General features: G+C 46.7%; 1 protein-coding gene across 1 annotated transcript; it reads right to left on the reverse strand.

The window, feature by feature from the left end:
• Positions 1–7149: 7149 nt before the first annotated feature.
• Positions 7150–15285, reverse strand: IL4 (interleukin 4). The gene is made up of 4 exons (XM_036241800.1): positions 15151–15285; positions 14842–14889; positions 9428–9553; positions 7150–7245 (listed from the first exon to the last, which is right to left on the reverse strand). The coding sequence occupies exons 1-4, from the start codon at positions 15283–15285 to the stop codon at positions 7150–7152; spliced, it is 405 nt and encodes a 134-aa protein (XP_036097693.1).
• Positions 15286–16394: the final 1109 nt, after the last annotated feature.

Here is a 16394-nt window from a genome sequence, read left to right on the forward strand (position 1 = left end):
GGACACTGACTACAGCTCATCCAGCCCCGTCAGCAGTTCCGTGGTCTCCTCACACTTACTGTGTCTCTGTGCACAGATAAATATTCTGTAACTTCAGTATTAATTTCATATAAGGATATAGATGAACAGACTTGTTCATTATATGAAATAGGCAGATTTAAAACGAGTGTCACATATAAATAGATTTTTGAATGGGTATTTTCTTTTTAATTTAAAAAATTAATATTTATTTATTAAAAGGAGCCTTGGTAGAATGTTACTTGTTTGTGGTATGTTCTTTAATAAACCCTGTAATTATATATACTGATAATTAGGATATTAAAATATAATCATAGTCCTCATTTTTGTTTAGATGCTTATAAAGTACAAGATTTCTCAGGGGGGGAGGGTCTGCATCTGTATACTTATCTCACAAATAGAATCCATTTGATAAGCTTTGTCATCTACTTTTTAGGAAAAAGGGACCTTTCTTTTTTTTTTTAATCTTCACCGGAGGGCATTTTCCCATTTTTTGTTCAGATAGAGTGGGAGGGAGAGAGGGGAAGACAGAGAGAGAGAAACATTGATGTGAAAGGGACACATCAAGTGGCTGCCTCCCGCACGACCCCAACCAGGGCCAGGGACAAACTGCAACTGAGGTACGTGCCCTTAGCAAGAACCGAACCCGGGTCTCTCTGGATCACAGGGTGATGCTCTAACCACTGAGCAAAACTGGCCAGGGCAAAGGGACCTTTCTTTGCAGCAAGAGATTTAAGGTCACTTTGGGATTAAAAACATCATAATTTTTAAATTATGATTATGGTTTTTTGGTTTTATTCTTTTTAGTCTTCTAAAAATGTCTTTTCCTTTAAGGAATGGAATGTCCCTCTCCTTCGTATTGAGCTGTGAATTAAGGAATTGGTAGGGTGTACATTTAAGCACTCCAGTGTCTGCCCAATTTCTTTATATATGCATTTGTTTTCCTTTTTAGTTATTCTTGATGTAAAATACTAGAAGAAAACATAGATCTTCCTAGTGCCTTTGAACTTGTACTGTAGTCTGACTAGTTTAAATCATTATTAACTTCAGTAACATTACTACAGTACTGTATACTGGCCTAAATTACAAAATGAGTTTGTTGCATTAATTTCGAAAGCCACAGTTCCATTATATTTTATGTATAAATTGTATTTGTTCAAGTTGTACATATTGATATTGTAATATATATGTGCAGCATGGTTAAATAAGAATAAAAATGTTTTCATAATGCTTGTAGTAGCCGTCTGCTTCTTTACTGAACTACTTATGTGTGTACGTCCATCTTGCTATTAATAGATAGTTTTTTTGTGCTTGGTATCTCGGTTTCATGTGGTTAAGAGAGGCCTGTTTGATTTCACACCTGGAAACTCATACCCGTGTAGTCTTTCAATAAAAACTGGGGAGAGATATTTTTAAATGTGCTGCTTCTAATTGATAAAATTTGTTTTCACTAAAACTCTTTCTATCTGAGTTTTGTCATTCTTTTCATTAGGTGTTTGAGAACAGAAGTAAGAAAGAAGTAAGTGTGCAGAATGTCACTAAAAGTAAAAAGATATATCTGAGTGGTAACGATATTATGATCTCTTTCAAAAAATTTTAATGAGCTTAAAATATCTAAAACAATAGCTTTGCTTGGATTATTATTAATCATGGGTCTTTTTGACAAATACTTATTGATTATCAGGCACCGTGCTAGTGGCCTTAAATTCACAAAGCGTGTCCAGGAGTTTTGATTTTGTTGGCTCATTTCACAGGACTTAGATGTGCTTTCTGCAGAGGAGAGGGGACCATTACAGCGCTTCCTCGCTTCCTTTTCCCAACTGCTAGCTTATGTAAAGCTGCAGCATGTGTGTAGAACGTGAGAATAAAATTAAAGACCTGCCCTGGATTAAGCAACATATTGTCCATCCCCTCTTCTCATGAAGGCCCTCCAGAAATCAGAAACAAAACCCAAGTGTCAGCCTCAGGGACCACTGGTAGCCTGTGCTCAGGGGAGTAATGAACACGGCTCTGAAGCCACAGCTCCAGGCGTGCTGAGGAGCCTTCCAAACACGTTTGTTATAACGTTATCTGAATGTCACATTCTTAAGCTGTTTCATTTGCAAAGCAAATCAGATACTCAGTCCTCCTTCAGAAGATGAACAAATGTGTGGGAAAATGATTATGAAGAGGCTACTTCAAAAAGAACTTGTTTCCTCTCAACATTTATCTTGGGCTTCCTGTGGCCCAATCTTCAAGCTACTTTTATCAACGTTATCAGAACATCACTTTGTCTTACCCAAACACGTTTATGGCTCTGACTAAAGAATATGACAGATCAGACATCGTTCCACACCTGCTCCCCTCCCCCATCCCTGTTTTGAGGGCTGGGGAAATTTTAGTTTTTAATCAAAGGCTTTATTTGTCCAATTGTACAAAGGAATTTAACTGGGACTTTACAACTGAATACAATAGGTCTCAGAGTTGATACCAATCTTAGCAAGAGGATATTGCCTAACCCAACCTAAAAGTACCAGAGTCATTACAGAAATACTCTGCTGACCTTGATTTCTTCTCCATCGTTGAGTCATGCCACTCAGTCATCAGGTGTCCTGTAGATTTACTGGGTACCTACCCTGCGCTGAGCAGTGGCCCTTGCAAAGCTCACAGCCTCCCTCAAGAGGGAGAGGTGACCACGTAAATAGAGAATGACAGCACGTTGAGGGCTGTAGCAGAGGAGGGGGACCGGTGCTGCCGGGCGGGCGCGGCATTCTTCCCTAGCAGCTGGCAGGTGCCCGGCGTCTGCCTGACCAGCAGTTCAGAAAAGGACGCTGCTCCTCGGAACTGCTGTTGAAAGGTTAACGGTCTAACAATGGGAAAGGCATTCCAGGCAGAAGGCAGTAGCTTGAATCCAGGTGCATGTGCATTGGTTGTATGTTTGAAGTTGGGCCAAAGAGGTGGGGATAGCTGAGCCTGAAAAGTAAAGAGGTAGGCCAGGCTCCTACTGTGAGTTTTCTGTAAGCAGTGGGAAGCCACGGAAGGATTTTAAGTGGGTCACTCACATTGTTTGTGTTTTAAAGAAACTACTGCTGGAGCCCTGGCTGCTTTGCCTCAGAGGTTAGAGCGTCGGCCCGTGGACCAAAGGGTCACGGGTTTGATTCCAGTCAAGGGCACGGACCAGTTGCAGGTTTGATCCCTGGCCCTAGTCAGGGTTATGTGGGAGGCAACCAATCTGTGTGTGTCTCTCACATAGATGTTTCTCCCCACCACACCCTCACTCCTTCCCTTCCACTCGATCTAAAAATCAATGGAAAAATATCCTCAGGTGAGGATTAACAAAAAAAGAAACTATTGCTAGAAAGATGGTGAAGGATGAGACGGGGAGCTAGGAGAGCAGATGATGTTGCACTGTGTCCTGGAGGCTGCCAGAGAAGCCGAGTCCCCTCAGCTGACTCTCGCACTCATGGTGGTACCTTGACTGACCCAACATCTGTATCTTTGCTTCTCTTTACCCACATTACCTAACAGGTACCCCATGCTTGCGTTTGGGTAACACTGTCCATTGGAAACAAGAACGGAAGAGACTGCTTAGAGACTAAAAGTTGAGCTAGGAACAAGTGGACAAGGAAGATGGACAGAAGAGAAACACTGGAGAGCTGAAGAGAGAGTCAGAGTGCTTGGGGCTGAGACCGGTTCAGGAACTGCCAGGCGGGACAGGAACAGGTTTCCACCTGGGAATGGGAACTCTAATGAGCTGACAAACTGAACCAGGAAATCAGCCCGAGACTGGAGTGGGCGCTTGCCTCCCCCTCTGGGAGCGGGTCGGAATGGAGCGGCTCCTGGCGAGCTGCCGGCCCTCCCGAAGTCCTCCACCTCGGATGACTCGCGCCCTGAGAGGCGGTGGACATGACGTGTGGAGGGAGGTGGGGAAGGGCGGGCCGCGTGGCTGGCATGAGCACACCAGCCCACAGCAGCCAGGGGGCCCTGGTGCACTTCTAACTGACCCCGGAATGTTTCCATGAAGGCAGTCAGCCATAGACTTGAGTGAAATGTTTTTTTCTTTTTTTCCTTTGAATGGGTCAGGATTTATTTGTTTTACTAAATTATAGTTTACATTCAGTATTATTTTCTGTTAGTTTCAGGTGTACAACATAGCACTTAGACGATCATATACTTTACAAAGTGTCCCCCTGACATTTCCAGGACCCACCTGGCACCACACGTAGTATAGCAGTCTTACTGGCTACATTCCCTATGCTGATCTTGACATCCCTGTGACTGATTTGTAACTTCTGATCTGTACTTCTCAATCCTTCACCTTCGTCACCCCCGCCCAGCAGTCAGTCTGCTCTGTGTCTAGGAGTCTGTTTCTCTTTTGTTTGTTCATTAATTGTGGTCTTTAGATTCCACATAGAAGTGAAATTGAAACATTTTTTCCTTTAATTTATTTATTCAATATGTATTTGTTACCTACTAATGCCAGTTAGAGATGTAATATATTCGTAGGAAAAAGGTGGAGGTAGCCAGTAGCTGGGAGGGAGGGGTTCAACCTTTGCTGTCTGCGTCGCCCATTCTGTGCGCAGTAAGAGGCACATCCATGGAGCAGGCGTGGTCCGTGGCTACGTCTCCTAAATGAATGTGCTTAAATGACAAGCATCTCAACTTTCACTTAATCCTGAAGCTTCTTCACTCATTCTTTTGATGTGTGTCCTCAGTTCATGTTGTCTCCCTTGGTGAACTCAAGGGCTGGGTGTTTCCATCCAGAGCCCAGCACAGCCTTCAGGAAGTGACTGGAGAGTTAGCTGTGTCTTCACCATTGAGGCCGATCTGATGACAGGCCTGCCTGGGCTCCATATGTCCTTCCTATGGCCCGTTCTGAACACTTCTTCCCGACAGCCTTTCTGTTACCATCCTGGCTTCGTACACAAATTGTAACCCGCAGCTCATATCCTGTGGCAGACTACAGCTCATATTAGCCATTCAATGCAAATGAGTCTAATCAAAGAAGAAAGGAAACTAAAATGTTCAATGTGGCCTTAGAAGGCTCCATGACTCTTAGTTGCTTGTTGCCCTTGGCATGCTGGTATTTTATGTGGGCAGGGTGAAACTGGCTGTGGTCAGGGTGAGACTTGAAGCTTTTGATTTGTTCCCTTATTTTGAAAGGATTAAAAAGATGTTACATGTTTTGGTATAATTTTAGTACTAGTATTAATTTTTGTCACATACGTGTAACGAGGATGAAAAGAGTGCTCATTCACTGGTATTAGGTCCGTGTTCTTGCAGAGAACATGTCTTCAAAAGGCAAGTTTCAGTGACCTGACCCTCATTTTTTACCCCTTTAAATTTTTTAAATAACACCTTTATTGAGATATAGCTCACATACTGTAAAATTCATCCTCTTTCATTGTACAATTCAGTGCTTTTCGGAACAGCTGCAGAGTTTTACAGCCATCACCACACTCTAACATCGGAACACATCATCACTGCCAGAAGAAGCCCTGTCCATTAGCTGTCGCTCCCCGTTTCTCCCTCGCCCCAGCCCCTAGCAACCAGCATTCTGCTTTTTCCTCTGTGGATGCCTCCTCTAGACATTTCATATAAATGGGATCATACTGGGTGTGGCCTTTTGTGTCTGGCTTCTTCCACTTAGCATGTTTCCAAGGTTCATTCATATTTTAGCATGTATCAGTACTTCATTTTTTTTTTTATCACCAAATACTATTTTGTGGTATGGCTCTACCACATTTTGTCTGTCCATTCATCAATTGACTGACACCTGGGTGGTTTCTCCTTTTTTGCTATTATGAGTAGTGCTGCTGCTGTTTGTGTATCGGTGTTTGTGCGGATGTATGTTTTCAGTTCTTCTGGACAGACACGTACTAGGACTGGAATCGCTGGGCCCTGGAGTACCGGTTTGGCCTTTGAGGAAGTGCTGCACTGTTTCCCAGAGTGGCCGCAGTTTTCTGGTCACACCAGCAACACCTGAGAATTCCAGTTTATCCACATCTTCGCCAACATTTGTGATCATCTATCTTTTTAATGTTAGCTTTGATTTTTAGAAACATTTTATCATTTGTGAGTGTGGTCACTCAGATTGAAACTGGAGAGCCAGCTGTCTCTCTCCCCCAGCCTCGCCCAAGTGCCCGTTTTTGTTTTGAGTTTTGAGTTTCTCTGGCGGCTACCATCATAATTCCAAAGATCTCTTGATTCACTCACTGTTGCTTTTTCCCCTTTTTATTATAAAAACTTACAAACACGTATAAAAGTGGGGTAGTCCAACCAACCCCCCGAGTACCCACCCCCAGCTGCACAATCGATTCATAACGACTCTTGCCAACTATTTTTTGATTTATCAACTTTAGGTATTGTGTTGATTTCCCTATTGGAAAGTGAGGTTTACTTCATTCATTACCGTAAAACTTCCAAATGTTTTATGGTGAGTTATTTTTAGATCTTCTATTACCTTTGCAATTTTGAATAGATACTTAAATCTCTTATTATTCCATCAACCTTAGACAGTCTTGTTTAGCTGGCCCCTCGCTGAGTGAGCTGGGGAGATTAGGTCCCGCCTCTCTCTTTCCCTCCCAGCCCTCTTCAGCTGTCCCTTTTGTATTGTCACGTTGGCCCCATTTACAGTCTGTTCTTCTGTGCTTTGTCTATTGGTTCTAAGACTTGAGAATGAAGAGAATTTGCATGATTAGGACTTTAAATATTATTCACAGAAGAGTCATGTGCTAGAATTACTTTTCCCCGTAGTCTCAATATGGCCACCCTTGTGCCAATGGGAGAGGCTTGTTCTAAGCATCCAGTTGACACCTTTTCCGTTCAGAATCACTTGGTAGTCAGGAGGACTCGCGGGGCCACTCTGCAAGCCCTCTTTTATCGTTTACATTATGCGGACTTGTACTCTGGAATCGTGTGCATTGTGTCCGCAGCTAGAGAGAGGAAAGCAGTCTTTCCTTTTTGACTGCTGTACTAGTTTCTCAGTAGAGTAAATTGGTTTCCCCAAAAGTTACCAAGTAAGGCACCCGTGCTAGTAAAGTGAGATCATGCTGTCAGATTCTACATATACTTTATTTTATGATGAGTTATAAATATATAAATATTTTTAAAATAAGGCTATTAAAAACTCATAAATTAAAATATTTAGCTTCAACTCGTTGCATATTTCTCTTGCATGATCCTCCTTAACCTTTCCAAGAAGTCTTTCAGTGAACTCTTCTTGGTTTCATTCACGGAGCAGGAGATCTGCAAAAGAAACATTTCATTAGCTTGCGTTGCTGAATAACTGATCTTGCTGTCCTGCCTGTCTGCTCCAGTCAGGCCTACCCTGGCACTTATCACCTGAGCGAGATCGAGTGAGGGCCTCCAGTCTCGCTGACGGGGAGCCTGACTCCACCGCTAGGCCAGAGCGCTTGCCTGTTGTCGGGGCACACTGCTCACCTTCCTACAGGTGGTTACTGTGCCATCACGTCAGTGTCTGCCCTGGGGGTGCTCAGGGCGCATGAAGGTGGAGGCTGAGACCTGTCCACGCTGTCCCGGGCCATCTGCGGGGCTGCCCGGACTGCTGAGAGACGGGTTCAGTCCATTTGCCCTCCTGCCCATGAAATAGCAACACCATGGCTCGGCGGCACGTCGGGGGAAGGATTCCAGGTGCCTGCCCAGGCCACTGCTTCAGTTTGGATCTCAGTTCTGTCAGTTTGTTCACTGCACTGCTTAGGACAAACCACTTCATTTATAAAATGCTTCAGTTTCCTCTTTTGTGGAAAGCGAACAATAGTGCCAATTTTAGAAGATTATTAAGAGGATTAAAAGAGAATGCATGTAATGTCGGTACCCTATTCCATTACCCGGCCCGGGGAGGGGAAGGCTGTCCGCGGTCCCTCCGCGGGGCGTCAGCACCCTCTCCGCTCTGCCCGCCCCACGGGGCCAGGCCCACTGTGCCTTCACATGCTGAACATTCTGCTTCAGAGAACTGCCCTCACTCCACTGCTCTTCGCTCTGCAACCTGCTGTGCTCACCACCCCTTCCTTTCCACTCCTCCCCTGCCCTTTCCTGTGGAACCCACTCAGTAGCCTTCCCTGCCGCATCTCCATTTACAGCAGCATCGCCGATGCCCTCTGTCGTGGGGAGTCCAGTGCCGTCCCTGCCTCTGCCTTCCTTGACCTTCCGGTACATGCGCTACACTTGGTCACTCCCTCCTCAAAGGCTTCTTCACTTGCCTTCTGGGGCACCGCACACCCCTCCCATCCCCCCCACTCCACTGCTCCCCCAGTCTCTCCCGGACCCTCCTCTACCTGACCCTCTATGTCAGTGCCTCCGGGCCCAGAACTGGCATCTCTTCCTTCCTGTATGTTATCCCGGTCCGTGGTTTTAAATAACATCTTTACGAGGGCTCTTTATTTTATATCATGGGTTCTGACCTCTCCCCTAAGCTTCAGACTTTTCCAGCAATCTTCTCAACATCTCCACTTGGCTGTCCAGTAGGTGGGTCAAACTTACTATGTAAAAATTCAACTCCTGACCTTCTGCTCAGCCTCTAGCTCTGCTTTGCCCCCCAGTCACCCATGTCTGTAAATGCCAACCATCCCCAAGGGGCGCAGGCTGGGCACCACGAGGTCACCTTGTACTCCTTCCCTCACACCTCATAGTGGATCTGCCAGCAAGTCCTGGCTCCATGTTTAGTTATAGCCCAAATCTAACAACCTCTGCTGCTCCACCCTTTCAAAACCACCACGGCCTCCAGCCCGGACCGCTGCAGCGGCCTCCACAGGCCCTCTCGCTTCTGTGCTCACCACACCGGAGCCAGAGCGATCTTTCTAAATCACAAAAACCAGATCGTAGTCTCTGCCCCACTCAAAGCCCTGGGAGTATTTCCCACCATACTTGGGACAGAATCCAAAGATCCATTGTGATCTAAGCTCTTGTCAAAGTCCCCCTGCCCACTCTGGTCCAGCTGTACCGGCCTTCCTACTGCTCTTTGAACACATGAAGTTCATTTCCACCTGAGGGCCTTTGCACAGCTGTCCCTTCTGCCAGGAATATTCTTTCCTCAGTTAGCTAGGAGGGCTGCTCCCTCACATAATTTGAATATCTTCTCAGGTGATCTCACCAACTACTAAACAGCCCTCTTCCTCATTGCCCCTGTGTTCTTTATTCCTGTGTTCTTCATAGCACATATCACTGCTGGACATCTTCTGACATGTTAGTTTGCTTTTCTGTCTCCCCCACTAGAACATTCTGTGAGAGCAGGGGCTCCGTCGGCTTCCCTCTCATACTGTACCCCCAGGGCCTGGAACTTGTAGAGCCTCAAGGAATACTTTTTGAATGAATGAATGGGTTGGTTAGCACAGGCACTGCCACCCACGAGCAGGGCCATGCGACGCGTGGTGCTGCCCGCCAGGGCCACCGGTGGGCGCGAGAAGCCTACCTTGCTGGCCATGCTGTAGAGGTTCCTGTCAAGTCTGCTCAGCATTTTGCTCAAGCACCTGTGTTGCGTGTAGACGTGCCGGAGTACCTGCGCAGCCCTGCAGAAGATTTCCGTCTCAGTTGTGTTCTAGAAAGAGAAACACCAGATCATATGTACTAGCTCTGTTTTGAACATGGGAACATTTCCTTCTGGTTTCTTTTTTCAGGAAGACAGTGGTGAAGGTACGTTAGCTCAACTATGGATCGAGTAGTCAAGAATTCCTGCCGTGTGACTGAACCTCTGTAAACAACCTCTCCCAGGCATCTGCAAATCCAGCAGCCTTTTCCTCAGAAACTCCCAATTTCTTTCCCTCAGTGTTTTGCTGAAAGGTACCGGAATAAAGTCCCTCAGCCCAGTGAATGAGAACGTGGGGATCTGAATGCAGACCCTCTCTCCAGAGCTCAGGTCCGTTTCTTTACATAAGCTGCTCTTTCTGTGGAAGGTGCCTCGGTGAGCCCACAGTCATTCCTGCAAGGTTTAAAATCCGTTTCCCCGGAAGTCCTGCATTCTTGTTGAATAACTGGACAGTGCTGCTTTGGGCCACACTCTCCATTTAGCCATCCCCATGAGAGACAGTGGTTTGCGTGGAACTCGGGGTCCAGATGAGGAGATGAGACATTTCCCCACAGCTAGGTGAGTGCCAGGATCAGGGTGAGGCCCCAGGAGTCTGGCTGCAGGAGATCAGGGAAGCTTCTGAGAGAAGGTGCCATTGAGCTTGGACAGGGCTCCCATCAGGGGCTTTGGGCCTTGCTGTGCGTGCTCAGAACCTCCTGGGCATGCTGGGAGCTCTGGCGTGGGACTGGCCACAAGCCTCGTCCTGGGGACATTTGGGACTTAGAAGAGGGAACGTACAAGCAGGGAAACAGCTCTTGTTGGGAACCTGGGAGAGGGATTGTGTCTCAATCTGAATCAGACCTGCTGTGTCCTCTCATTTCTCCTGAAAAACGAAGTCACAAAGCCTGGAGAGTGGTCTTAGCTGGAGTCTGGTCCAGTTCAGGAACAGCTATCTCTGGCCTCTGCCAGGACATGCTCTGGTCCCTTGCCGCTTAGAGTGTGGTCCATGGAGCAGCAACACAGGCATCAGCCGGGAGCTTGTTAGAAACACAGAAGCTCGGCCCCACCCCGGCCCACTGAACTGCAAATGTGCATTGTCTCCAGGGGCCTTTCATATGAGAAGCACTGTCCAAGTAAGTTCTTACATTCACATACTTTTTCTGACTATCAAGGTAATATAAGTTTACTATAAAAATAGTATATATTCAACAAAAATGAATTCACTCCTTATCCTACCAGCCAGAGATAACTACTGTTACTGTTTTGGTTAGCCCTGTCGGTGTGGCTCGTGGATTGAGCGTTGTCCCGTGGACTGAGAGGTCCTGATTCCCAGTCAGGGCACATGCTCGGGTTCCAGGCTCGATCCCCAGTGGGGGGCATGCAGGAGGCAGCTGATCGATGTTTCTCTCTCATCGATGTTTCTTTCTCCCTCTCCTTTCCTCTCTCTCTAAAAAAATCAGTAAAAACATATTTAATATATACATATAAGTACTTTTAAATACTTTTACCAGGTTTTTAAAAGTACTTTTTACAAAATAGGGACCAGCCATTGGTACTGTTTTGTAACTTTTTCACACTTAACACAGTACGAGCATGTTCGTAGGTGGTTCACAAGCATCTGGAACATGAGAGCTCTGGAGGATCTCACGGCACATTTGTGCCGCAATCGATCAATCCCCTACTACTAATTTTTTTGCTTTTGTAAATAATTATGGCAGTGAGTTACCTGTATAAATCTCCATGTTCATCTCTTATTTCTTTTTTTTTTTTTTTTTTTTTTTTTTATCCTCACCCGAGGACACTTTTCCATTTTTTGTTCAGGTAGAGTGGGAGGGAGAGAGAAGAACAGAGAGAGAGAGAAACATCGATGTGAAAGGGACACATCGAGTGGCTGCCACCCGCACAACCGACCAGGGCCGGGGACAAACTGCAACCGAGGTACGTGCCCTTAGCGGGAACTGAACCCGGGTCTCTCTGTACCGCAGGCCGACGCTCCAACCGCTGAGCCAAACCGGCCAGGGCCATCTCTTATTTCTTTAGGCTAAATTGTAGAAGCACTAGAATCCCAACCTACAAAAGCTCCCCCTTTCCCCTGAGGGCGTGGTGGCCCATGGCAGGACCTTTGGACGGGCACACACTTAATGAACTGGTTCGAGCCTCCTGGGCCCTGATTTCAGTAGGAAATGTAAGAGCAGCACCAGTGTCTCTGGGCTCGGGGACCCCACCCCTCCATGAGGCACCACGCCTCCGGGGCTTTGTGGGTGGACAGAGGCGGTGAGGCCAAGGGAAAGGCCCCTGTGGACGGGTGAGGCATGCCCTTGTGCTGTAGACAGAGCAGTGAGGTTCCAGGGGCCAAAAGGAGAAGAGCCCCTTTGCTTGCATTTCCACCAAAATCTAATGAGACTTTTGAGAAACTCTGGCTTGGAGCCTAGAAATTAAACCGCCTCCTTGTTTTGAATATGTGGCCATATAATACAGGGGGGCAAAAACCTCTCAAGGTATCTGTCAAAGGACTTCCTAAAAGTAATTAGGATAAAATAGGAATTGAAAAGAGTCTGAATCGAATGGAAAAGTGTTTTTAAAAAACACACTAATTCTAAAGGCCTTTTCAGGTCAGGGCCTAACGGTTCGGTTCCGTTGGTATTCCAACAAGACGACCCCCGCACTGACCACTCGCGGCTCGTCCAGCTGCGCCGGCCTGAGCGTGTCCCGCCAGCTCAGGGCCACTTCCCCCGCCGGGAGGACCGCGGGGTCAGAACTGGGCAGGAAAAGAGCCTTGGGAGGCCCCGGCTGGGCGGAAGGAAGCTCCCTCCGGGAACGGCTAGTGGCAGAACACCATTTGGGGGTTTCTTCTGCGGCCATGACTCTTGGTCGTTGACTTAGCTTTGTTCAGGGCCATAAAAGTGCAGTCCTATCTGGATTGTATCCATCGTCTCCACCCCTGCCCAAATGTGGTGAGCTAGTGCTGCACATGAGAAAGGCCTTTACTTTCACTTAAAACAAAATTGAGGGTTGACAGAGCTTTCTGAAAAATTATGAATGTGAGCTGTTTTTCGTAGGAAGTACCTCCAACTAACGGTGCCCGCAAGCAGTGCTCCCGGGCGGCCAGCCCGCCGCCCTGCCTCAGACCAGCTCCGCGGCAGACACCAGGCAGCGGCTGAGGCCCGGGATTCTGTCAGCACCTTCTCACCAGCAACGCCCAGAGCAGGCTGTCACCCGATGTGGAGATACAGGAATTCGTGATTCCAGAAGAAATAAAATTAATACACTGGAAAAATGTTCCTCTTTGGGAACACAAAAAATAACTTTTCCTCCCACATACCACCTCTGTGGGTTTCGAAAAGAACAACCTTTTCTTGTTCTGAAATATCTGCATAGATAAGTAAGCAGCCCTAAACCTTTGAGGGAAAGAAAAGAAAGGGAAAGTGAGCTGAGCTTCAGCGCCAGGGGTGGCTGTCACCCCTGGGCTTGGAGGGCTTGATGTCTCCAACCACTGCCCCTCCCTCAGAATTACTGCTTCTCTACAACCAGTTTCTGTCTTTCATCAAGAGTTGTATCATCTGCCCTGGCCGGTTTGGCTCAGCGGTTAGAGCGTCCACCTGCGGTACAGAGAGACCCGGGTTCGGTTCCCGCTAAGGGCATGTACCTCGGTTGCAGTTTGTCCCCGGCCCTGGTTGGTCGTGTGGGTGGCAGCCACTCGATGTGTCCCTTCACGTCGATGTTTCTCTCTCTCTCTTCCTCTCTCTCCCTCCTGCTCTATCTGAACAAAAAATGGAAAAGTGTCCTCGGGTGAGGATTAAAAAAAAAAAAAAAAAAAAAAAGAGTTGTATCATCTTACAGTAACACTTCCCACCAACTCAAGAGCTGGAGTCCAACCAACTTTCAAAATCACTTTCATTTCTTCAGATGTGGAAACTGAGGCACAGAGAGGTATGGAGACTTGCCAAAGACCACACAACTGGTTAGTGGCAGAATCAGGACTAAAACCACCGACTGTCTCACTTCCAGACCCTCTGCGCTTCCTTCGGGCCCTGCCCTTGGCCTTGGCGCGCGCAGCCGTGCAGGCCCCTCGACACCGCAGGCCCTCCGCTCCATGCACATGTTAACACGTCACATTACCATGTATAGTTCTACATGTATATAAAAACCTCCAAGTCCTTCGAGCATATTGCTAGAGTCTGGTATATGAGATTCTGAAGGACAAAATTATATTTTATATATGTAATTATATATATAGTTGTATATTATACATTTATTTTATATAATATTATATGTAATTATATTACAATATTATATATTATTGTATATCAGATTCCTGTAATAATCTTGAATGAAATAATCAAGATAAAGTCCCAAAGAACGGTTTTTCTGCCGGAGTAGGACGGGCCTGTTTTTGGCCTGGGTGCTGGGACGAGGCCCTGCCCGGCCCGCAGGGCCCCACTCCCGGCCAACATACCCTCCAAGTGCACGTGGAAAGCAGGTGGTTAGGAGACCACTGGTAACTTGAAGCTTTGGGTTTTTCATTCTCAGTCGTGTGTTTCCATGAAAACAGGAACTGATGTGCACAGAGCTAATGATATGTCTGTTGTCATGTGTTTGTCAGAGAAAATGCACTATCAGCTGTCAAATCTATCTCCTCCCACTGCAGATAGAGGGGCGGGGGTGAGATGACAGGAGGTGGAAAAGCAAGATGCCCAAGCAGCCCAAAGCAGGGATGAGTTGGACCTCATCTGGCAGGAGGGTTCCGGACCAGGCTGGAGGGGAGTTGGAAGGACAGAGCAAGCCACAGGTCTCTGGACAGCAGCCCGGGGGCCAGTGGGCCACCGGGGGACCAGGCTGAGGAGGAGGAGGGGCTCAGGCAATGCCTTCTCTGTTGCCGTAGGAAGTCTCTTAGACAAAATGAAAGCTCCCTCAACCTGTAATCTCAATATCTGTTTTTGTGAGAGTATTTGGTTTTTCGGAAATGTATGGGCCAGAAAATTCTCTCCTTCAACAAGCATTTATTGAGTGCCTCCTATATGCTGGGTACTCGGCCAAGGCTCGGTACGTCCTAAGGAGCTCGTCCTTGATGAGGATCTGAATTAGGATTACAAAATGCAAACTTTCTACCATGCATCTTCTAAATCAAGTGTAACCAGAAACATCAAAACATTTTGAGAGTAAAGATCAGAACTCTCATTCTTTTGAAAACTTTTAACACTTTATCATTAATTTGGGCATGTTCGCTTTCTGTTAAAAAAAGCTTCTTGTTCAAGCACTTGTGGATGGCTCTCCTGCCCCAAGTCACCCATCTGCCAAGCAGACCACCCAGACAGTCTTACCTTTGGGGCAGTCAAGACGTCGGCTACACTCAACTCCAGGCACAGCTCCTTGGACCAGGCAGGAACAAGAAAGCAAGAGACAGAGTTACCTCCAACTCAACCGAGTAATTCTTGCCAAGCAGCTCCCACTCCTTCAGACTGAGAAAACTTTCTATACTCCCTCAGGAAGGGGCGGTGAGGGAAGCGCCAGGGGAAAGTCTCCCATCACCGACTGCCTCTTCTCTAGAAGCTGTTCTGTCCTTCTCAGTGTCTAAGAACTACCCGTGGCATCGCCACATCTGGAGAGAGGGTGCCAGATGCCTTACTCACCTTTCTTGCTGTGAGGATGTTCAGAGTTTTGATGGTCTCTTCTAGGACGAAGTTGTGCTTGTGTCCATGGAGGAAGTAGCTGGTACATGCTAGTAAGCAGACCAGAGCTGGAATCAGGTGGGAGGTGAGACCCATTAATAAATCTCTTTGCAATAACTGTGAGACAATTAGTTTACCAGGAGAGGCTAACAATGCAATTCTGACAATGATATCTCTATATATAGATTTAAAATTGCTGAAACCAAGGGAAAATGAGTTTACATTGGAAATTTTCATTACACCGGGTTGGGGCCAATCAGCACCTCTCTTCCAGGAGAAAAATATGCCTCACAGAAACAGGTAAAATGTTCCTGTGAAATCAGACCAATAGGAAAATGAAACCTTTTTCAAAAATTAACTACAAAGTATCAGCATAGGAAATTACACCATAATTTGCTCTTTAGATTAATCTTATCAGCTTGGGGTTGTTGCTGGCTTTTTGCTTTGAAGGAAGAGGCCACAGGTGTCCGAATTTGTTATAGCGCAGTCCTCCTGGGGAAAGATAGAGTAATATCAAGAAAGTTTGACTTGAACGGTGTTTCAACCTGGCTTTTTCCAAGTATGGGTGGTATCTTGGAAACTTTTCTTTTGTGGAGAAGCTGATGTGAGTTCTGTATCTAGTAGAAGGAACGTAATGAGCACAGATTCTCTCCTGTCCGCATTCTTCCAGGTAAAGGACAGGTGACGCCAGGTGGGGCTCAGTTGGGTCACAGAAGGTGCGTACATAGGTCTTTAACAATAAGGAGGCGCTAGGCACATTAGATCCATCCCGAGGTTTCAGGAATGACCACTCTTTAAATAAAACTTAAATACATCCTTAGCTGATTGGGGAAAAGAGCCACAACCTCATTGATTCACATATCAAATGTCTTTGTCAGGGCTTCACCACCCACCTGCTACTTTAGTGCGACTCCCCCGGACCTGGAGAGGTGCCGAGCACCCCACGGTTCATGTAGATGCAGCAGGACGGCTGTGCCCCAGAAGGCCATGCTTTGTCCTCTCTCCTCTCCACTTCCCTTATCTTGGCTTCCAGCTTCCTCTGCCCACTGACTCTCCTCTGGAAGATCACATAGAAAAGATTACTGCGAAGGGAGGTCCTGGACCTTATTGCAGTGCCTTGCACTCTGTGAGGGAGGGAGGGGACCTGGATCATCGCATCGGGAAGGTCCTTCGATCATATTTAGGATGCTTCCCTTGGGACTGCG

This window comes from Molossus molossus, unplaced genomic scaffold, assembly GCF_014108415.1.
Source record: "Molossus molossus isolate mMolMol1 unplaced genomic scaffold, mMolMol1.p scaffold_m16_p_4, whole genome shotgun sequence".
Classification (NCBI taxonomy): Eukaryota; Metazoa; Chordata; class Mammalia; order Chiroptera; family Molossidae; genus Molossus; species Molossus molossus.